Here is a 22,256-nt window from a genome sequence, read left to right on the forward strand (position 1 = left end):
GTTTGCGCCAACGCTGATTCGCTGCGGCTCGACAACGGAGGACAGGAACTTCCGAACGTCCATCCAGCATCGACCTCGACCACCACCTGCCATCGACCCCCGCCGCATTGCGCCCCGGCAGGGCTACAATTCTCCTCAAGCATTGGTGCTCTGGCTGCAGAGGTTCAGAGGGCCTTTGACGAACCGGTTGCATTCGCATTGCTTCCCTCATTTCCTTGGAATTATTGAACGGCGCGTCCTACCGCTATCGCCTGAACCATGGTGCACAAAGTCCTCTTCTGGGGCGGCTTTGGTACGTTGACTCCCCGCTGAGCTCTGTTTTTGGCGTGCATCGCTTCAATACTGCCTCAATTTGCGAAATCCTGCGACATGAGCCTTGCAACAGCCCGCCATGACTGACACAGTTACGTAACAACAGGCATCGCCGTCCGACTCTGGCAACTCGGCATTGAGATGCGCCCCCTGCTCAACAAAGAATCCCTCTGGGTGTACCCCCTTTTCGCGGGCGTCGGCGGAAGTTTCGGATACTGGCTGCAGGGCGTTGAAGAGAGACAATTGAAGATCCTGGCACAGCGCCGCGAGGCTCTGCTGGAGAAGCGACGAAGACGGGACGAGCGAGAAGCCCTGGCGAGCAAGACGGAAGAGGGTGGAGTTCTGGCTGCGACGTCTTAAAGGGGCAGAAGGCGCTGAGTGATTAGGCGGATGGACGGAGCGAAGGCTACGTGTGTAATTCTCACGATCATCCCGGGTTAATAGAAGAGGGGAAAATCGAAACTCTGCATCAAGAATTCGATAGCGGAGGTGACTCGAGGGGAGTTCCCTTTTTTTCTTCTCCCCCGAGTTTATTGTGATATTTGCATTGTAACTATTGAGTGAATTCGATTTGTTTTACAGCGTGTGGTCGTTTTCAATTTCTGCCTTCTGCCTAATTATCTATCTGGTTACTATTTCTTGCCATCTTCCCTGTCGTATTCCTCCTAATTTGTATAGAGTAAAAGTGGACCTGGGCTGGTAGGCAAAGCGGCTTAAGGATGGCTGATTTCTACTACATTGTAGAATGATCTGTGTCTGCAACTTTGTCTTTTACGGAGACGATCATGCTTCCTTTACGATAGTAGAATAATACTCTATATGTATGTGAATCAAGGAAATTGCCATTTACATTTATACTTATGTCCGCTCTACCGTTAACTGGAGTGATACCTCCCATCTCTGACCCCCCGAGCCATATCCTCCTCCTAACCGATTCTTTATCAAGCTCGAGATTCTTTCACGCAGTCGAACCAGGCTCTCCTCCGAGCCCGAAACCCGCAATTTCAGATTGGCCATGCAGAGGCCATAATGAACCTGCCAGAACCTTGCGTCATCGATGGCAGATACAGACGGATCCGATTCGATGTCTTTCATCACATCACTGACACCGCGACCCGAATACGACATGAGAAGCATCGACCCCAGCGTTTTCACGAGACGAAATCCAAGAACACACATGGAAACGGCCATGGTGATGGACAATACTCGGTCCAGCCATTGGTACAGCTGGATGGAGAGCAGCGGTAGTAACAGGAGGATCGCAGAACATGAGAGAGTCAGAAAGTGGGACGGATTGCTGAGAACAGACGGCAGCGACTCGATATAGGCAAACCGCATAGCCTTGCCGATCCGAGCGTGGTTCTTGAGTCCAATCGCGGAAATCAATGTCGAGCCTATGGCAAAAACCGCCGTAATATCGACGCTCCCCAGGGACACGCGCTCGTGGGAATGGGAATGGTGAGGCTCGTGACCAGAAGAAACTTCAAGCCAGTGCTGCAGATTATGGGATATGAGATCCAGACCCATGAACAGAAGGAGCACCGATAGTGCGAATCCAGCCAGCACTTCTGCGCGCTCCAGGCCGAACGGATGCCGAATGCTGGACCGCTTCCACACTTCAAAGTTGCCCAGGACATCTACCGCAACGCAGAGCAGAGCTCCCAGCGAGTCGAACAGAATCAGATGTGACAGTGCCGTCATGGCCAAAGAACCCTGGGCGCTCCATAGCGTGTATCCCGCCACGAACATATGGCATACGCTCCACCAGAAGCGGGTGTTCTGTTCCTTAGACATACTCCCTCGACATTCCTTCAGGGTTGGTATCGGTAAAGAGTTCGGCAGAGCCAAGGGAGCCCTTGGCGGCGGCTCGAGAAAGATCTGATGAGAGATGCTACTGTGCTTGTATTTATGGCCGCGTCTCTGTCCAATATTCTGGGCACTTTTGTCAGCACGGTATCGAGCGAGCAACCACCACACACGTGTGTACATACCGATTTCAGCACCGGACCCTTGGCTAAAACCGTGGGCTGGAAGTTGAACGGATTCGGCTCTCCATTGCCGCTGCTGCTCCCGCTTGCCGGGGAGTCACCAGACGTAGAGCCGAACGTGGGGCTTTTTGGAGGATTCATTCCCCCAGTCTCGGGGGAGCCAGCTGCCGGCGACATCCTATCTACCATCGGGGAGAGCGAATTGGGATCGAAAGACGGCTCTGAGGGGGCATTGTCCAGCACTGGCGAGTCGTCAGGCGGCGGGGTTGGCGTTCGTGGAGGCTGAGGGATTGGGAGGCTGGAGGCCATGGCAAAAGGACTGGGAATGCGCACGTGCCTGTTCGATCCCCCTTATCCTGTTCAGCGCCTCGCAGCACCGAGAATGGCGGCGAGCTAGCGATCAGGAGCAAGCGGAGACGGCGTGATGATCGCGGAGAGTAGGTCCGGGTGGCTCCGCCTTAGTGGCAGACTAAGGCCTCTCAGCGTCATCGCTCCGCTGGCTGTCACCGCCGCCCCTCCGCATCCATCGACCAGGCTGTTATCTATCTGTTCTCTCAGTCGGCCATGCACCGCCCATCCGAGCCCTTCTTCCGTCTCTGGTCCTAGAGGAGCCCCTGCTGCGATGTTCTGCTGGCGTTTATGGATAACCGCGGTTCTTTCGTGTTCCTCCTCATCGCTCTCTATCTCCTTGTCAGCTCCCAGGTCCGCGCGCCGCTGATCGACCATGATAGAGAGCATCAGCGTCAGGTTGCAGACGAGCAGCACGCGCTGCATCTTTTGAACGAGTCCCGATACGGAGATTTCGATCCTCGAGCCGATCGATGGCTTCCCGTCGCCGGTCTAAGACAGAATGACAGCTATTCCTGGGACCTACTGCCGGACGTCCAGCAGAAAGCACGGCGCGACTTGCGCTTCGCACTTGACAAGGCGGGACTACAGATTCCGGTAGCGTTGGAAAACCCAGAGGAAGCGTCGTCGGTGAACTTGACCCAGATCTCTCTGCCGGTCTACCGCAATGTTACAGGGAAGCTTCGGGGAGACTGGGTGCGGCCAAAGCCGGATGATCCTGTGTCATCCCATCGCTCTCACCTGAATGTCACAGCCCTTGTCCTTGAAAACGACTATGTTACCCACGAGTTTGGCCTCAATGTGACTGGTGATACTGGAACGCTATACTTGGACCTCCATGAGGGAGATGGGGAGGAACTCTTGCAAGAGCCTCGCCACGTTCGAGAGATCCGTGCAGATCTGGCAATAGAAAGTGGGAGCTCTCTCGGCAATACGTGGTACATGTCGTTGTTTGGGGTTCACTTCCCAGAATTGGGGGAAGTTATTCTGACCACGACAAGCGAGAAATTCGGTGGCATCTTTTCCTTGCCACACTTTGCACTCTCGCAGGACACTTTCGATATCTCCCACCAGCTCCTCATCAAATCCCTCTCCGATACGATTACAGAGAAGCAAAATAGCCCGCCTACCTTCTTCCCCTGGTCTTCCCTTCCTCATGGGTCGCAAGCGATGTCGTTTCCCACCCCCAAATGTGAATACATCATTTACCTGCAGCAGCATCCGATCATGCTGCATGGCAGCCTGGCAGAGCCGGGTGTGATTGAGCAAATCGAAGATGAACTCAGATTTCCAATGGGAGCTCCAATTCCATCCCCTCCCCTGATGGAGATGTCGGCAGTCATATTCTCACCAGACTGTGGCATCGTTCTGGAGACGAAAGGCGCACCCGAATATCCTCCCACCGATTCCCTCTATCTGGTGGGTCCCAAACAGGAAGAGTACAGTAAATATGCGTCGCGTCTGGTCTACGCCATTGCCGGTGTGACTGTAGCTCAAATATACCTGCTTTTGCGTCAGATCAAGGAAGCTTCCACGCCATCCACCAGGAGCCGCATCAGTTTCTACACGATTGCGATGATGGCAATTGGCGATGCAGTTGTGATTATCTTCACCTTATTATCGCTGTTCAATGACACATCTTTTTTAGTCCTGACGGCGACTGCTTTTCTAGGATTTCTGTCTGTCAGCTACATAGGAATGAGGTTTATGATGGAAATCTGGTCCGTTCAGGCACCTGAAAGACGGGAGCAGGACCGCCAGACGCAATCGCAGACGACAAATACGCGTCAGGAAAGTCAGGCCCCTCCGGCCACTTCAGCGAGAGCTGTGAACTCTGGGGCGACCCCGATTATCCTGCCACCCGATCAGGATGAACCGGAAGACGAATTGCCTATGCCCAATCAAGGGAACACGCAGCAGAGACAGTCGGATAACGGCAATGACGTCGGAGCCATGTACGCCCGATTTTACTTCATTCTGTGCTGCCTCCTCATCCTCTCGCTCTGGTCGCTTTTGTGGCCGAATCGCGTAGGTGCGATATACGCAAGGGTTCTTGGTTTCATTTATCTCTCCTTTTGGACTCCTCAGATCTACCGCAACATCATGCGGAATTGCCGCAAGGCCCTGCGGTGGGATTTCGTCATTGGCCAGAGCATTCTTCGCCTGTTTCCTTTTGTCTACTTCCTCACTGTACGAGGGAACGTCCTTTTTATCCGCCCCGATTCTACGACGGCTTTCGCCATGGTCGGCTGGGTTTGGTTCCAAGTCTGGGTGCTTGCCAGCCAGGACATCCTTGGCCCGCGTTTCTTTGTCCCCAAGGGCTGGGCGCCGCCGGCATACGATTACCATCCTATTATACGAGACGCCTCCGCTTCTGGGTCTGGCGAAGACGTCGAGTCCGGCACAACATTGCCGATTGGCTTTCTGCGCGCTGAGGAACGGGACGCAGCGAGCAGCGCTCGGGACAGCGACAAACCGCGGCCCAAGGACAAGAAGAAGAAGATCTTCGACTGTGCGATCTGCATGCAGGATATCGAAGTCCCCGTGGTGACGGCGCCCGGTGGGATTGCCGGGAGCAGCGTGGCGGACGGTGCGACTAGCATCCTGGGCCGCCGCGCGTATATGGTGACGCCATGTCGACATATTTTCCACAGCACCTGTCTGGAGAGTTGGATGAGACTGCGGCTGCAGTGCCCGATATGTCGGGAATCTATTCCCCCTGTATAGAGGTTTTTTTTTCTTGTTTGTGTGGATGGATGGATGGATGGGTAAACATAGGTGGTTCATTCTCCTCTTTTGTATAGATGGGTTTCTAGCGAGGAATTTATTATTTGGATATGGGTAAACCGGTCTAAAAAAAATGTTTTTGTAGAATTAAAGTAATTACTATTCCAACAATAGCCAATTCCTGTTGAAATCTTGGCCGTGTACAGTACAATCATCATCGGCAACCCCTGACGTGATCTACATACAAGCCCGGACAAGATAAAGATATTGCAGACTGACCAACTGCGTCATGACAACTTATATTCTTTCATCTCTCGAAGGGAAAAATGTCTGTCTTTCCTCTCTAGTGCTCGTTCTCACCAACAGACTCGAGATAGGCAGCCTGATCCATCAAATTCTCGAGCTCGGACGAGTCGTTGACCTGGATCTTCGCGATCCAGCCCTCGCCCTCGGGGCTCTGGTTGATGATCTTGGCGTTGTCCTCGAGCGCGGTGTTGCCCTCAATGACCTTGCCCGACACAGGGGCCAGGACGTCCGAGGCCGACTTGACCGATTCGACTGCTCCGACGGGCTCGCCGGCGGCCACCTCGAGGTCGGCGCTGGGAAGCTCGACGTAGACGACGTCGCCCAGCGACTTGGCCGCGTAATCCGTGATACCGATTTTGGCTGCGGGAAGTGAAAAAAAAAAAGGAATTGTCAGCAGGCGCATGCAAGTTGCGAATTATCTTTTTTGTCCCAATGGGTGGGTGGAAGGGAAAGATGATGTACCGGTGCCGTCGTCCGCCAGCTCTATCCATTCGTGCGATTCAGTGTACTTCTTCGCCTGCCCTGGACCAATTGATTTGCATTAGGAATTATTATCGCCATCTGAGTACGTCCTCAGACCAGGAAGCCTGGGAAAGGTGTGATTCCGTACATAGTGAGCTCCGAGAGAAGCTCCTGATGTTCCCCGCGGGGAAGCATGACGCAGGCGTGACCCGGCCGGCCGTCACAGGGAGTCTCTGAGCGAGGACTCGAGAAGCGAAGGGGCGCGCAATTCTCGCAGCGAAAGACATTTTGACGAGAGCGGTTGGAGGAGTGGAGGGGCGACGTAAAAGGGGAGGAGGAATGGAGGTTTGGAAGATGTAATGGGAAAAAAAAAAGCCGGAGTACTTAAGCTGTCATGCAGGGCTGCTTCCCCGTCGGTCGGGATGCGGGAAGATTATCTGCCAAGACGGACGATAAGCTGTTCTAACTTCCCGACCGCGCTGAAAAGAAAATCTCCGCCGGATCCAAGCTTCGTCGTCACCGTCTGCCCTCCAACACGAGCAGTTTTTCATATCTGTTGATGAGATGTTGTACGAGCTGATTGCAATTGTATGCCCAGTTTACTCCGCTTATTGTTGGCTTCTTTGTTCTGACTGATTGCTTCTCACAGGTCCGACCGGGCAGCCTCAACGAGGTCCGAGAGTACGTCTCACCATGATCCCAGGAGTCGTCTACCTATTTCCGAGAATGAATATCTTGCTTACGACTGATTTTTTGCTACAGAATCGCCCGTAATGCTGGCCTCCAGGTGCTGCGTTCCGGCGGCGTAGTCCGCGGCTACACGAACTGGGGCACCTTTCGCCTGCCGAAACCCACCACGAAGCACCAGGCTCGATACACCGAGGGCCACCACTTCATCATGCGCTTCGACGCGTCCGGACCCGTCCAGGCCGCCGTCCGAAGAACCCTCAGCCTCGACCCGCGGATGATCCGGTTCGCCGTCATAAAGTTGGGGTCCAAGTTGGAAGAGATCAGAGACGTGGATGGGAAGGTCGAGTGGAACAGCAACCAAAATCTTTCCGACACGATTTCTCGCTACTGAAGACGATAAGAGCGAAAAACTTGGGGAATGAACAAAAAGGGCAGTTTAGATCATTGGCTGCGAGGGTAGAGATCCTATCCTGGGAGGAGCAGGAAGCGCATCGCTTGCTGGTATTTACCGGCCCTCTGTCTCTTTTTTTTTCTGTCCGTCATCTGTCGTCTTGACGGCCTTCTCTTTTCTGTTCTTGTGGATTTGTAACATTTCATGGGAATGGCGGGAAAGATACTATCATACTCTGTATTTTTAGCAGTGGCATTTCAGGCGTCTATCAATGGCTTCTTTTTTGATGTCTCAAGCAGTGGTCAGTTTATATATCACTGTCCTCTTCAAGATTAGGCGGCCGGGAGAGATATCTGGGCTATACAAAAGCATCTACGTCCTTGATCTGGAGCAAAAAGTATCTCACGGAACGGACTACCTGGAACCTATCCAGCTAGAAGGCTGGATGACGAACATACAGAGTTGACAGGTTTTCAGAATCCAGCAAGAGAATGGAGATCACAGGCTGTCTCAATAGGTGTTGTACCAGGTACCTGGCTCTTCAAGCGATGATGTGTCTCAGCCAATAAAATGCTGCTTTTCCAATTACTTTTTTGTCCAAATTATTGAGGATGTCGTATCTTCCAACCTCCGATCTTCGTGTTCATAAGGTAATAATATCCTCGTCTCTTCGGGTATCGCTCCAATCGTGGCGGATCTGTCTCTCTTAGCGGCGGGCCCCGGCTCACCAACCAGTCAGGGATCAGATTGTCGTATACAAAGTTCCGAACAATGCTACCTAGGTAGTTGTTCACATGAATGAAAACAATAACATTAATGATCCTCACCCGTCCATTCTTCATATCTGCAGTCGATTACCGAAGTGGAATTGAATTTCGTTTTTGAATCTGATCAGACCATTAGAAGGGAGATTGCAAGGCAACACATGCATGTACTACAAATGTAGTTCGATGTCTACGGCCATGCTCCGACGGTCTATGGACATTATGTTGAAAGACTTCTAATATCCGTCTTCGTCTGCACACACACATATTCTTGACGCTGTCTTTGAGATATCCTCTTCTCGAGATTTCTACAGTAGCGGACACAACCCGTTCAGAATCACCATGTCGTTGGGCAACCCACCCAAGCGGAACCCGCCCTTATCGTTCATGGAGTTGATGGCTCTGGAGAGAGTCGGCGATATTCCTCCAAGCAACAACGTGGAAGCTGAGAAAGTGGAACATTTCCAATCCATCGCCCCGCCGTATGCCCCCGGCATTGCCAATGTCGCCTTTGGAGGCCATGTGTATGCGCAGTCAGCCTACGCAGCGTCTCAGACGGTCAGCAAGGGTTTCGTTCTACATGTGAGTTTTTCGAACGCATGCTGGTGTAATGGGAATGGAACGATTGAGTTTTTGCGCAGAGTGTGACAGGCTTCTTTCTCCTACCAGGCCAGCTGGATGTTCCTTTTGTCTACTCAGTCCGCCATGTTCGCGACGGCGGAAACTACTGCCTACGCGCTGTGGAGGCCAGGCAAGAAGGCAGGGTTTGCTTCTCTTCCCTCTGCTCCTTCAAGCGTCCGGAAGCTCAGCAGCATAATTCCAGCCATCAGCCTCCTTTCTCAGAGCTCGAGAAACGCTATGAATCCGTTCTTAAGGGGAAAAGTCCGGAGGATCATCCCATCGCACCGGGGATCGACTCTCCGTGGTATATACAATATGTCGAAGCTGGCAAGATTCAGGAACCAGACTTCCCCGGTGTCGAAGTAAGGAAAGTGGATATGGGACAGTACAACCGAACAGATGAAGTCAAAAAGAATCCACATGAGTACCGCCAATTGCAGTTTTATCGCTTCATTGGCTCCCCAGAACAGGAAACCGGGGCTGTTGATGAGCTCCAGCAAAAATGCAAAGGCCGCGACGGGGAGTACGACAACCTCTTCGCATGCGCCCATCTCTACGCTAGCGATAAAAATTCCCTGTTCATCATCCCCCGCGCTCTCGGTCAGCCAGACGGCTGGACGCACCTGGCGAGCCTGAGCCTGACGGTGATATTCCACCAACATGGGGACAGTCTGAGGATGATCGACTGGGACTCCGGGGAAAGAAAGTGGTTTCTCGAGGAGTTCTGGACCAGCAGATCGGGGGAAAATAGAGCTTTACATGAAACCAGGCTGTGGACTGTGGACGGAATACTGCTTGCAACTGCAGTTCAGGACGGTCTGGTCAAGCTCAAGGGACCAGGAGACTCGAAGATTTGATGTCAGTCGCACATGGGTATAGAGTGTAGATTAGAATTCTAGTTGCATGCTCAGTCGCTTGCAACTAAAGCCTAATGCCGTCAGAGCACGCTCAAAGGAATCTAAATATTTCAATAAGGCAATTGACTCTTACTGTCAATAAAAGACAGACGAGATAATTGTCCTCATTGTTAACTAATTCGGCAAGCGATTTTGCTCCACGTGCACATCGCTTGGCACGTGCGGAGTGGACTTTCCAGCAAGCGGCATGACGCAAAGTCTACTGGCATGGACAACAACACCTTACCCACCCTGCTGTCTCGTATCTCCAAACCTCCAGAGACCACCGAATCCAATGTCTGCCTTCTCGAGTACAACCTGACGCTTGCCAGACAATGAAGCATTTGAGCCGCATCCCGCACGGAGAATGAAGAAGACGCTTCTCCTTGTGTTTGTGCACGGGTTCAGGGTGGGTCCCGCTACTATACACTCCGCATGGTTGCACATGAAGGGCTACAGCTGATTCCATATTGCCTTCTGCGCAGGGCGGCAATGATACCTTTGGGAATTTTCCGGAGCAGCTGGTCGCTCTTGTCAGCCATGCTCTTCCCAATATCGACGTGCTAGCGCTCACGTACCCGAAGTACGAGACGAGGGGCGAGCTGAAAGACTGCGTCGCCAGGTTTCGAGAATGGTATGTATTTTTATGGCCTTATGATCTCTGCTTCTTCTGTCTCCAACTGACAAGATGTGCGACAGGCTTCAGGACAAGGTCATAGACCTTGAGGTTGCGAACCAAACGCCGTCGCCAACGATCGATCCGTCTGTTCATGTCATTTTGCTTGGGCATTCGATGGGCGGCATAGTGGGCGCGGAGACTCTTCTTCTGTTGGCTTCTGAGCGGCCGCTTCCTCCTCCCTCCGGACGATCGGTGGAGTCGGCCCCTTTCTTCATGTTTCCACATATCCAAGGCCTTGTCGCCTTTGACACACCTTTCCTTGGCATCGCGCCTGGAGTCGTATCACGCGGGGCTCAAGAGCATTACAAAGCCGTATCCACGGCGTACAATGCCTTGTCCGAAGTGGCGGGTTTGCTTGGTATTGGAGGGAACAAATCTACCTCTCGCACAGCCGCGACGGCTTCGACTCAGAAGGCCTCTACGCCCTTGGCACTGCCGGCTGCAACAGGTGATTCCACCTCCGACGATGCAGCAGCAACTCCATCATGGCAGCGTTGGGGCCGATACGCCATGTTTGCGGGCGCTGCAGGAGCAGTCGCTGCAGGTGGAGCAGCAGCGCTGTATTCACAACGAGACCGCATCACGGCTGGATGGAGCTGGGTGACCTCCCACCTCGAGTTTGTGGGCTGTCTCGCGCGGCCTGCAGATCTGCGCAAACGAGTCGCATCCCTCACCGATCTGCACAAAGATCGGGAGATCGGCTGCGTCAATTTCTACACATGTCTCGGCAAGGCTGCCTCGTCGTCAGCGGCTAGCAGCGGCAGCACTACCGGTCAAAAAAGAGCATCATCATCGTCATCGTCATTCATTCTACGCCTCCCACAGTCCAAGACTCGGACCTTCTGCCAGCTACCGGAAGACTTTGACCGCAACGACGCAGCAATCACCACCGAATCCGGACTGAGATGGATCGCCGCTACGAACGACAAGGCTCGCGACGAAACGACAGCACACACCACCATGTTCACACCCAGGGACAACCCGTCTTACTTTAAACTCGCCCACGACACCGCCGACACGATCGTGAAGTGGGTAGACGAAGGCTGGTACGCGTCCGCGACCCGACCTCATCAACATCGGCATGAGAATGGTGGTGGCGGGCGCAGGCGCAAAACAATCAATCAGGGTCCGCCAAGGAATGATAAGCAAATTATTGAAGTGGACAATAAAGGGTTTATGGAAGCGGACGATGTCGTGGTTGTAAATAAATAGATAAATAGATAAATCAATCAATTAAAACTAGTAAACTACCTAGACTGGCCTGGCCTGGCCTGGCCTAGACTGGACTGACTACCTAACCTACATAATGTATGTACTGTACTGTATGCACTCCGTACTAGACTACTACATAGACAAGCAATATGATACGTCATATGTCACTGACGGTCTTCTTCCATTCTATTAAAGACAAGACAAGGGTGCTATTAACCAAACCAAACAAAAGAAAAAAAGAGTATGAGTAATAACATTCCATTCCCAATATTTGATAACATTCGATGTGCAGATCCATACCTAAAATGATTATTAGTTATAGAAGAGTCCATGTTTGTACATCCATGCTGAAGGGAAGTGCAAGATTGTTTGTTTCATCGCCCTGTTTCTTTTTTCCCGTGCATACACAAGAACAGAACATAAAACTAATTCCATCGAATAAAAAAATAAGAAGGGAATAATCATGACAAAAGAAAATAAAAAAAAACTACGGAATTATATACAATTGTAGCAAGAAAAAAAAAGAGGATAGGTCGAGAAATTTCATCAGTAGTTGTGACCGCCCATGGTCGAGTTTCGGTAGTGCATACTGGGAGCGTACTCCGATGCGTTGTCGGGGTACATGGTCATCCGTCGGTCCTCCTCTTGAAGGAGTTCCTTGACTTCCCATGTATTTTGCTTGAGGCCCACAGAGAATTCGAGGTCTTCTTTGGTGATCGAGTCCCAATACTAAAGAACATTGTCAGTTCACAATCCTCATCCAAATCGACTGGACAACAACTCACCTTGTAGACCATCATGACAGCCAGGAGATTGCAGAATGTCGCGAAGAACAGACCGTCCAGGTAGTGCTGCACGTTTTCACAAATGGTCTCACTAAAGGCGTAGAGGAGCACCTGCCCGACGATAAAGACGAGCACACCGAAAGCAATGTGGCCCAACGGCCACCGGTCCTCGAGCGTGTTCACCACCAGCAAGATCTGCATGCCAACGTAGACAGCAAGGCTGATGGCGTTGAGGATGTAGATTACCACAAACATGCCGACAGTATTCGTTGGACCCAGGCCCCCCAGTCCCTTGAAAGTGAACAGGGAGACGATGAAGGATATGGCGAACATGCCCAACGAACTAAGCCGCAGGAGCCAGACCGAAAGAGTCGTGCCATCCTCATAGAGCTGGAAGCCCACAAATCCGTTGATCAGAAGACATGTACAAAGCGCAGACGCCAATCCATTCTGCGCTGCGGCGAAGTAGGGGAAAGGGCCACTTCCGGGCGGGACGACACCTGCATCCAGAACGAGCGAGCACATAGTCAAGAGCATGTAAATATAAAAGAATGTGGTGATCTCCTTGCGTCCTGTAATTGACTTTCATTAGCCGATTGTGACCAACGCTCCCACGGTTCGCGAGAACCTACCGACGGCGGTGAACTTGGACCGGACATGCAGAATCATCACTGCTGTCATCCCGAGTGCCAGGATATGCATGAAGTCTGCCGCTCCCTCAAAGATAATTGTGTTGGCCAGCTCAATATTGCGTGCGTAGCATTTCGGTAAGATGCCGGCGGAGCCTTGGATTGACGACGGTGGGCCAACCAAAGAGCATAGTGGTAGAGGTGTCTTGCGACAGATCGACTCAAAATCCCCGAAGCCCATGGCGTAGATGGAAAATAGTTGATAAATTCACACGGCAATGCGGTCAGCGGCAATTCGGTGATGGAGATGGACAGGTGGTACGGCGCTAACGAACGAGTGAACCAAGGCGCAAGGGCCAAACGACGGCAAAAAAGATGGACGGATGCGGTCAGCGAGCGTTGTGGGATCGATGTAGGACGTTAGAGAAACAGCGAGGACGTCCGTACCGTACCAAGGGCGCCGATGAGGCTCTTGGGTCGGTGGTTGCTATTCCAACCTCATCCTCCCGCTCGGGACTCAGCCTGTTGTCTCACTTGGCATATCACGTGGGAATGGGGATGTTTTGCTTTCCCTTTTCTGGGCTAGTTCTATTCTTGGCTCGTCCTTTCACGTGAGTGCCTCCATTGGCTCCTCCCCTGGCGAATCGGAGTCGGCAGCGGCCATCAAAGACGGCCCCGCTGCTTCCTTACCTGCTCCGGAATGGCTCCTTCCCCTAGCGAAACGCCTTCCAAGGCTGAAAAGTCAAAACCCAAGCCGGCAGGAGCGCCTAGGCGTGGCTAAGACTTCAACCGGCGCGCTCCTTCCCCGGAATCGACTGACCCCTTGTCCGCCTCTGTTGACTCCATGCATCTGCCGCAGGGGTCCAAACAGAAAACTAACGTGGACGTCTCTGAAACGCCAAAAAAATTTATTCTTTTCTGGGCATCAAGACCAAAATCCTGCTGGATCCTTCGCCCGCCGTTCTTCCAATCCTGATTGATGGTGATGACGCAACGTGAACAACTATCGATAAGCAAGCAGATTAGATTGCCCACTCCAACCCCCCACCTTGATGGAGAGATCTTGGCCTTGCGGCCTTGGGCTTTGTTTGAGAATGCTAATCGGATTGTCAGGATTTGCCACAAAGGAATCTACGAAGTACCGTAATCTGGAGCATCGCCCCGCCATCCACGGCAAGGAGGTGCACTAAGCTGCACTATGAGACTGGGAAGCTACATCACAATTTTATTGTGGATCTGAACTTGCCTCTGCTTCAGTCGATGACGATGCCCAGCAATGTTGAAACCAACTCTCTCTGCTTGTAGCCGCAAGGTTCCACCCTAGTCATCCTTGTGATCATCCACGCTGTTTTCGTTTTCGGGGGAGCATCCTTGGACAGCTCAAATCTCGATCTCACTCTCCTTGTCTGTGTACACGGGGACTGTCGGGATTTCCCTGGTGGAAATGAGAGGCGGTCGGACACAGCTCCCCGGCTGCTCTTCTGTTGCCTTCCTTTTCTCGATAGACTCGTCTGGTGGAGCACTGTCACTGTCACATGTGGCATCGCCTGATCTTTACCCGAAATGCGGTCTGGCGTCACCGTCAGTGACACCCAACCGTTACCCCGTTTCGGGGAGGAAACAAGTCGGCTTGCTTGCCGGAGATATCGGTGTGTCAGTCAGTCGCTCGAAGCGACCCCTTAATACCTAGCGATTTTCGGTGTCCGTGCTGCATCACAGTGGCGGTCCGAGCATCCTTGATCAGGGATTAGTGCGCAGTCGTTATCGATTCGATTGCGTGTGAGACTGCCAGGGAAATGACACCACGGAGTACAGAATACGGCATTTTGTCCCTTCTTGCAAGAGCCCTTTGGGCTAGTTTGCTCTGGTCGCTGATAATCTACAGCCTGATTCCCCTCCATGAATTGAAAAGTAATTGCTGATTCGATTTCTGTCATGGCCGGCTAATTCAAGGATTGGTGTCTTGATTCTTTTTTTCGACCCTGGTTTGAAACCATCCACCACAAATCAGCCAGCAGCCTCATTTTCTTTCAGAAACATTGCCTTTGTAACCAATTGAAATATGTTCTCTCCAGACCCATCTTGCTCCACATTTCTTTTCGGATCCCTCGTCCACCGCCTTGTATCATCTGAATCCTACCGGCAAAGCTTGTGGCCATGAGCCCTTGTATATATAGATGAAGATCCCTGTTAGCGCCACGTGTGAAGAAGGATCAACGGCTGCTAGCGACGCAGTCGATCTCCCATTGACCCGGAGTCGAGCTAATATCCTAATGTGGATACCCGATTCTTGTTTTTCTTTCTAGGACGGTGGGACGGCTTCCTGCAGGTTATCTCCCGAGACTTGTCCACAGCGACAGCCGAAACTTCCCTCCAAGGTCAGTCAAGACCCGCTACTCCACTCCGATTAAGGCAGCTTGCAGTGTCTCTTGCTCCAGAAGGCTCTCTAGAATGAAAGTTCTTCACCATTTATTTTTCCTTGCAACGCTCGTCTCGCGGGAATCCAAAAAAACGTAGTCGGTGTCTGCTTGGTCGACATGCCGTCTTTGCTCGCAGACAAGCAATTCCCTACGACGAAATAGCTGTTTTCAAGTCATCTTTTTTTTTTCTTTCTCTATGCCTAGATCCTCGTTGGTGAATCCTATCTAAGTGATACACATTCCCTTTGGTCTCCATCTTCGAGCTGAGGGCACTAAATCTAGTCAGGTTGGGAATCAATTGCTCTCGTCGTTGCCAGGCGATGTCCTAGCTGATCAAAGTCTGTGGCATCCAGATTCCTGCACATTCCGTATGGAATGATCGATATGTGCAACTTTTTCAAGAATTACTACATCTACACTTCATGTCGCGACCCCGCCTCTCACTTTTTCCGGACGTCTTTGGACGGTTCAAGAAACGGCAGGTGCCCCGATAGCCCTCATGACAGATTCATTGTGGTCGTCGGAGTGTGTCGAATATGTTGTCGCTGATCGCTTGTTTTTCGCGAGCGCTTGGCTCGCGGGTATAATAATCCTCGTCGACAATTTTTGCCTCAAGAAAGTCTCATCAAAATGTTGGTTTCTTCTTTGGATACCCTCTACGCGCCTCGATTCGCATAAACAAAAAGTTTTCTTTGCGTTGGACCTTTAATCCTTGGTTACAAGCATTGGTTAACTGGATAATTTTGGCGATGGCACTGTTTACACACTTTGGTTGGATGCGTTGGGCGTTGGCAGGAATTTCCCCCATGATTAGACGTCATAGACCAGAGTTTTCCCTCTCTATCCAAATTACGACTTGTGTATTCTTAACCAGACGTGTGCGAAGCTTGGCACGCTGTTTCCATTGGGTCCATTTTTTAGATCTTATCACATGCTGGCTCAAACCACCCACACCCCAACCTGTACAGAGCGTACTTATGGAGACTGCAATATGACAGGCCCTGGTGTGTCTGTATGCGTGCGGTAGGACGGTCTGGCCAATCTCCCATACGTCTGATCGTCCGGAGATCCGAGGACGAAGTGACAAATATCTGTGTCCAGTCCTCGAGACGATGGCCGAATAGGAAACGCCTAGTTGTGATCTAACTCCTGTAGGGATGCGTCCTACCTAATGATAAGATCGCTAGGACTCTAGCGCTGAGTCTGGTTTGGCTAACGAGCGGAGACGCCCAGAACTCCACCCTGCTTCCGATTTCCGACGAGGGTGTCGCTGTATACCTCCTGCACGCGCAGCCACCGCGACCCCACTTGGAGACAGGTACGCGCATACTGCTCGGGGAATAGCTCCAATGGTGGTCGACTTTGTCACCATGCCATTCGCAACGTCTGCCATTGGGAAGAGGAGAGGTATGGTGTCTGCCTCTGCAGATCTCGTTTCCGATAAAGTGGCGATATGAATACTGCAATATTCCGTAATGAAGGCATCGATCGACCGACTGCAGCCTCCGCAACGGTCAGACGTTTTACTAATTCTGCCGGTTCCCTGAAGATTGCGGACGGCAATTGCGCAACCACGAGACCCCTGTCTTTTATTCATCCTTCGGCCCACTCAACGGCCGGAATCCTTGTCAATCGAGCAAAGATGGGGTTGCAGATTCAAAATCCATTCTATGGACACCAAGCACTAAGTGTGACTCGACCTGAGGCTTGCACAGAGGTACTCGATAGTTGCTGGCTCTGCAGCTATACAGATCGAGTACGGAGCACTCGGTTGTATAACATGTTGAGGGTCGATAGAAAGGAAATGCTGATCAAGGTGTGTTGTGATCGCGGTCACCACCAACCACTCGTTATCTACGGCAGCCAATCTGGTGGCGTTTCTAGCCCATGTTCGCGTCAGGTGCAATTAATTTTTATACATCTAGACCGTCTGCAAAATCATCATGCATTTATTGACATCCGCGTTGCACCGTCTAGCTGCGACCTGTACACCACAGCCAGATCTTCCGCGGCGAGAGGTCCAGCTTTTGTGTGGGTCCTCTATCTACTCCTTATTGACAGCGTCCTTCGCACGGGACTCCTACAGAGTACTCCGTACACCTCGGATGTTTCGTATTCGATTTGCAAGTAGTAGCTTACCTCAATATTGCTCTCTTTGGACCAAAATATGCCATTTGCGGTAATCTGTTCTCACATCCATTGCGAGGTATTCTACGACGTTGACCATTTACTCGATAAGGCATGGAATCCACTATGGAGTAAAGCTCGAATGACAGACCTAATCGAGCTCAACAGGTCGTTTCTCGCTAAGCTGTAGGGAGTACTGAACACTCTCCTATTTGCCTGGCAACTCACCAGTTACTCACAGGCCAGCTTCATATCAGCGGTGGTAGTGGTAGGTGCCACAAGTAGCCTTACATTGCACCATCACCTCTGATTTGGCGACTTCTAAGGACTGACTTCCAAGCTTTGTCGTTCCTTGAACAAGATCAGATGAAGCCCTGCTGTTCAATATCATATGAAGAGTTTGTCAGCTGGTTCATTCATAATGGATACGACTAATACGAGCAACAGAGATGTCTATCTGATGAGAAATACCGTGGCTAATTAGTATTCTAATCTAATCCAGATATGGCAGCAGGCAGGCACGACTCCAGACTCCGAACTCCGTACTACTATCTGTAATCTGCATATTAATTAAGCTCGCCAACGGCCACTAAACAAATGGTGGGGTTCAATCTCAGTTATTAGGGCAACTGGAACGCCATCCGAAGTGGGTACAGTAGTAGTAGCTGCACTGCGTACGGGGAACTGCGTACAGCACATGTAACACACTCTTTAAGTAAGCATACGTATTGAGTCCGTGCTGTTGCTGTGCTGCGCATAAGAGGTCAACAGCATGAAAAAAAAAAGTGTGTGTGTGAAAAAAAAAGATATTTTTTTCTCCGTCCCATTATTGGACCATTTCGGCATTCCTTACCTCGTTCACTAAGGTACCTAGGTATCATGTATATACCTTGCCTATCTAGGCAGGTAGATAGGTAGATCGGTACCTTGATAGGTAGATAGGTCTAAGGTAGGTAACAAACCCCTTATTACTATTATAACAATTATATTTATAGTACTCCATACAGGAAAGACCAAGGAAGAAGGGATCTGAAAGGAAGGGAAGGGATAGGATTATTGACCAATCAATGCTTCGAGTCTCGACTCTTTAGCTGTACTGTACCTACGTACGTACGTACGGAGTACTTTGCTGATCATGCAGTTCGCTTCACTTTAGCTACAGTACCATTTACATACGTACGTACGTACGTACCTGCCTGCCTGCCTACCTAGTTTAGGTACGGAGTACAGTACATGTTCATGTAGGTATGTACTGGACATAAAGTACTACTACTACCAAAACTGGAGAACTCTCTCTCTCTTTCTCTCCATAATAACTAATAAATTATTTCCATTTAAATACCCTACCTTATTTTACCTACCTACCTAAATTAATAATGACTGCAGAGTGCATACATTGCATACATTGCACTAATAGTCTCCTGGTCACTTAGGTTAGGTACCTACGTACCTATCTACTAGGAGGTAGGGAGGAGTGGATCCAGATCGGAGAAAAAGAAAAGCCACGGTGAGAACTTAATCCTGAGACCTCAGACAACAGACCCTGACTTACTCCGTAGTTACTTTACTATACCAGTAACTACACATACAGAGTAATAATACCTTTCTATAACCTCGATCGCATGTGCATGTTACATGATATATGTATTCCGTACAGAGGACAGTCCTTACTGTACTTAGGTACAGAGTAGTATGTATGTACATAAAGTGGGTTAAGTATTTTGAGTTGAGGTTGATGATGACTCTTGTTCTGCAGAATTTGTTTTGCTTGTTTTGCTTAACTATGCTCCGTACGTATATACTCTGTAGTATCTATCAATTTGCTTTGTATGTATGTATGTACTGTACGTATATATATGGACATACATGTATATAGTTGGGCTTAGGGTTAGGATTGGTTAAAACTCAAGGAGTTATATTGTAGTAGCTAGTACTATATTATATAAATCTGAATCAACTAGTCTTCTTTTATTTTTTTCTGGCGGAATTATACCTCAATTACTAATGTTCCATCAATAATAAACACCCATCAACCGCCGCAAACTCGAACTGCGGATCCTCCTCGTCTGCCCGATATCGACTTCCTCGCCCGGATGGGCCCGGAAGACTGGCAGTGTTGAGACAGATGATCTCACGCTGTTGTGTCGAGCGGACGGCGTCATCGCTTTGGCGGGCTGCGATAGTTGATCACTCTCCGCTGCCGTTTTAGGAGATGGACTCTCCAGGAATGAAGATAGACGTGGCTTCTCCTCCTCCTCTACTGAACGCGTCTGACGTGGTATTGGAGGAGTCGGGGGATAAGGCGGGTTGCCATGGAACTTACTGCGCCTCTCGACGATCGGCGGCGGCAGCAACACCACTCCGCTCGTCTGGCGCTGGCGCTGTCGCTGCTGCCGCTCGCTTTGGTAGTTCACCCAGCTGGATATGGACCGGAAGCGAGGGGGCTCGCTGTCATCCGTCATCATGGTCTCCCGGTTGGAGGAGCATGCAGGGGTCGTCGGGGCCGTGCTCCAGGAGAAATACGACATCCATGGCCTTCTCGTCTTGGCTGTTGGCGGAGGGTCGGATTCAGACTCACTTTCTCGCATCAGATCGAGGAGCTCCTTTTCGTTCTCTGTCCTCCAGGACCCGGAACTCCGGGTTTCAATCGTAAGACGCGCCTGAGCGGGGCGCGTTGTATTCTCAGTAGCTTTCTCAGACGCCGTCACCGTATTCGATTCTGAGTCACGCTCACGTAAGGACGGCTTTCTTGCAACTGTCTCTACCAACCCAGCATCCAACTCTTGTACGGTCATCGTCACCGGTCGAGCTTTGGATTTGTCGGGCCAGACTGCTCCATCCCCGCCATCGCCCAATGGAGCCCATTTGCGGTCGTCGAATTCAGATGACCTCTTCCGTCGAGTGAGACACGACCAGAGAGTGAAACCCGGTCGGTACTTCCGTCGTAACGTCAGAAAGACAATCAGACACACAATCATCGAAAGTCCAACTAGTAGTGCGTTAGTATGACTGACAGACAGACAGATGAAGAAACAGTCTACCAACCTGTTAACCCGACGACCAGGCCTGCTTTCTCAGCACCTGTCTGCAAGGCCGAACTTTGGTAGTGATCGTTCGATGGTGACGAATGGTACTTCTTACAAGCATCTGCATCCTGACTGGTGGTTGAAGCTTGGTCCTTGAGGTAGCAGTCTCGTTCTGGAGTAGCCGCAGCAGCTGCAGCAGTGATAGTGACTGTCGCCGTCGCAGGTACGGGGATAAAAATAGGGGTGGTGGAAGATGGTACAGGCTGGGCACGTTGAATTTCATCATCGTCATCGCTATCGTCGTCGTCGACGTCGACAGCGTCGTCGTCACCGTAACGGACCGTCAGGGATTTCCGATTTCGACTAAGCATACGTCTTCGCGAGGTGAATCTTCCACTCGAGGAGGTTTCCTGCATATATGCGGGAAGGCTTCGCTCAGCGAGAGCATCCCAAGACCTCTCCGAGATGCGATCTTCATCCATGGCGGGAGGTCTTCAAGAGATAACTTTGACAGATAACCTGGAAGTCGTCCCAGAACCATGCAATGTTTGCAATATTCGTCAAGCAATCCAGGTAAAGTGGAAGGAGAAAACAATGCCTTTAATCTAGCAGTCCAGCTGCAGACGTCAGAAAACACGCAAAAATAAAATAAAACAAAATAAAAGTAGAAGACGGCAGGCCAGCCCGCCAGCAAGAAATGAAGATCCAAATAGGGGAAAAAAAGAAGAGAGAGAGAGAGAAAGAGAATAAAGAGTAGCAGAAGAAGAAACGACAGAGGAAGAGAAAAGAAAGAAGCAAATCGTCAGCCAGACAAGTAAGGTACTCTGTAGAGAGAAGAGGCCTTTCCCAGAAAGACCGTCGACCCCGACAACAGCCACTCAGCCAGCAAGCCAGCAAGCTAGCTGGAACAAAAAAAAATGACCTTGCTTGAATGTCAAATAAGAAAAAAGAAATAGTCAACAACAGACCAATCCAATCAATGAGATGAGAACATTTTTAAAACGACAAGAGTCTTGGAATAAAAAAAGAATTCCAGCTAGCCTGCCATGGTTCAGGTGGCTGGAAAGCATTAAGGAAAGAAAGAAAGAGAGAAAGAGAGAGAGAGTCTAGCATAGCCTCCTAGCCTCCTACTCTTGGTGTCTCAGAGTCATTCATGTGGATGCGGATGGATGGAGACAGTTTGTCTTGTCTCGTCATGCTAAGAATACTACTAGCAAGACGTCTAGACAGAGCTAGAACTAAATTTGGTATAATTGTCTAAGAAGAAGGAGGAAGAGAAGGAAAGCAGAGGACAGAAAAGATAGAAACCAAAAACCAGAAAGGAATAAAGAGCTTACTTTAAAAAAAAAAGGTTAGGATATGTATGTATGCAGTAGACAAGCAAGCTGTGGAATTGTCAAAGCTCTTTTCCTTCTTCTTCTTCTTCTTCTGACCGACTGACAGACTTCCTGCCTGACTGGACTGTCTGGCTAGCTATTAGCTATTAGCTAGCTAAGGTAAGCTACCTGATACATACCTAGGCACAGCCATGCCATTAGAAACGAAACAAATCCAAAACCGTGACGATTTTCTTTCTGCTCAAGTGTCAAACTCGTCCTGTCTTTGGAACTGAGTATGGGCAAATACATTGTATGTAGCAGGGTAGTTAGCACAGTACATAAATAAGTTATTATTATTTACCACTGATCAGTATTTATTTAGAGTGTAGGAGTTACAAATTGCTCCTAACTGTGTACAGTACCTAACATTTCTTTTTTGTTTTGATTTTTTTTCTTTAAAAAAAATTGGACGCTGCTCTGCTCTTCAGCTCCTTGCGCGGTGTGCAGCATAGTAAGGAGAGAAATAATATATCATGCATAGTAAATAATAATTG

General features: G+C 50.4%; 7 protein-coding genes across 7 annotated transcripts; 3 read left to right on the top strand and 4 right to left on the bottom strand.

Moving 5' to 3' along the window:
- Positions 1–1,170: 1,170 nt before the first annotated feature.
- Positions 1,171–2,609, bottom strand: T310_7255 (Cation efflux family protein family; the record flags this gene model as incomplete). The annotated part of the gene is made up of 2 exons (XM_013469946.1): positions 1,171–2,232; positions 2,304–2,609. The coding sequence occupies 2 exons, from the start codon at positions 2,607–2,609 to the stop codon at positions 1,171–1,173; spliced, it is 1,368 nt and encodes a 455-aa protein (XP_013325400.1).
- A 330-nt stretch (positions 2,610–2,939) lies between these two features.
- Positions 2,940–5,375, top strand: T310_7256 (RING finger ubiquitin ligase (Tul1); the record flags this gene model as incomplete). Its single annotated transcript, XM_013469947.1, has 1 exon — positions 2,940–5,375. The coding sequence occupies one exon, from the start codon at positions 2,940–2,942 to the stop codon at positions 5,373–5,375; it is 2,436 nt and encodes an 811-aa protein (XP_013325401.1).
- Positions 5,376–5,718: 343 nt separating this feature from the next.
- T310_7257 (Glycine cleavage system H protein) lies at positions 5,719–6,430 on the bottom strand (the record flags this gene model as incomplete). The annotated part of the gene is made up of 3 exons (XM_013469948.1): positions 5,719–6,041; positions 6,144–6,203; positions 6,292–6,430. The coding sequence occupies 3 exons, from the start codon at positions 6,428–6,430 to the stop codon at positions 5,719–5,721; spliced, it is 522 nt and encodes a 173-aa protein (XP_013325402.1).
- A 452-nt stretch (positions 6,431–6,882) lies between these two features.
- T310_7258 (uncharacterized protein) lies at positions 6,883–7,480 on the bottom strand (the record flags this gene model as incomplete). Its single annotated transcript, XM_013469949.1, has 2 exons — positions 6,883–7,220; positions 7,459–7,480. 2 exons carry the CDS (start codon positions 7,478–7,480, stop codon positions 6,883–6,885), a joined length of 360 nt encoding a protein of 119 aa, XP_013325403.1.
- An 850-nt stretch (positions 7,481–8,330) lies between these two features.
- Positions 8,331–9,466, top strand: T310_7259 (Acyl-CoA thioesterase; the record flags this gene model as incomplete). The annotated part of the gene is made up of 2 exons (XM_013469950.1): positions 8,331–8,570; positions 8,630–9,466. The coding sequence occupies 2 exons, from the start codon at positions 8,331–8,333 to the stop codon at positions 9,464–9,466; spliced, it is 1,077 nt and encodes a 358-aa protein (XP_013325404.1).
- A 406-nt stretch (positions 9,467–9,872) lies between these two features.
- Positions 9,873–13,058, top strand: T310_7260 (uncharacterized protein; the record flags this gene model as incomplete). The annotated part of the gene is made up of 8 exons (XM_013469951.1): positions 9,873–9,914; positions 9,991–10,139; positions 10,205–11,384; positions 11,440–11,492; positions 11,713–11,763; positions 11,908–12,014; positions 12,189–12,718; positions 12,942–13,058. The coding sequence occupies 8 exons, from the start codon at positions 9,873–9,875 to the stop codon at positions 13,056–13,058; spliced, it is 2,229 nt and encodes a 742-aa protein (XP_013325405.1).
- A 3,800-nt stretch (positions 13,059–16,858) lies between these two features.
- T310_7261 (uncharacterized protein) lies at positions 16,859–20,865 on the bottom strand (the record flags this gene model as incomplete). The annotated part of the gene is made up of 15 exons (XM_013469952.1): positions 16,859–16,973; positions 17,075–17,110; positions 17,370–17,508; positions 17,649–17,731; positions 18,050–18,107; positions 18,211–18,227; positions 18,284–18,328; positions 18,468–18,486; positions 18,550–18,565; positions 18,634–18,673; positions 18,910–18,936; positions 19,013–19,107; positions 19,224–19,261; positions 19,681–20,346; positions 20,403–20,865. 15 exons carry the CDS (start codon positions 20,863–20,865, stop codon positions 16,859–16,861), a joined length of 1,857 nt encoding a protein of 618 aa, XP_013325406.1.
- Positions 20,866–22,256: the final 1,391 nt, after the last annotated feature.

The sequence above is a fragment of the Rasamsonia emersonii genome (assembly GCF_000968595.1).
Source record: "Rasamsonia emersonii CBS 393.64 chromosome Unknown ctg1118621760522, whole genome shotgun sequence".
NCBI classification, from domain to species: domain Eukaryota; kingdom Fungi; phylum Ascomycota; class Eurotiomycetes; order Eurotiales; family Trichocomaceae; genus Rasamsonia; species Rasamsonia emersonii.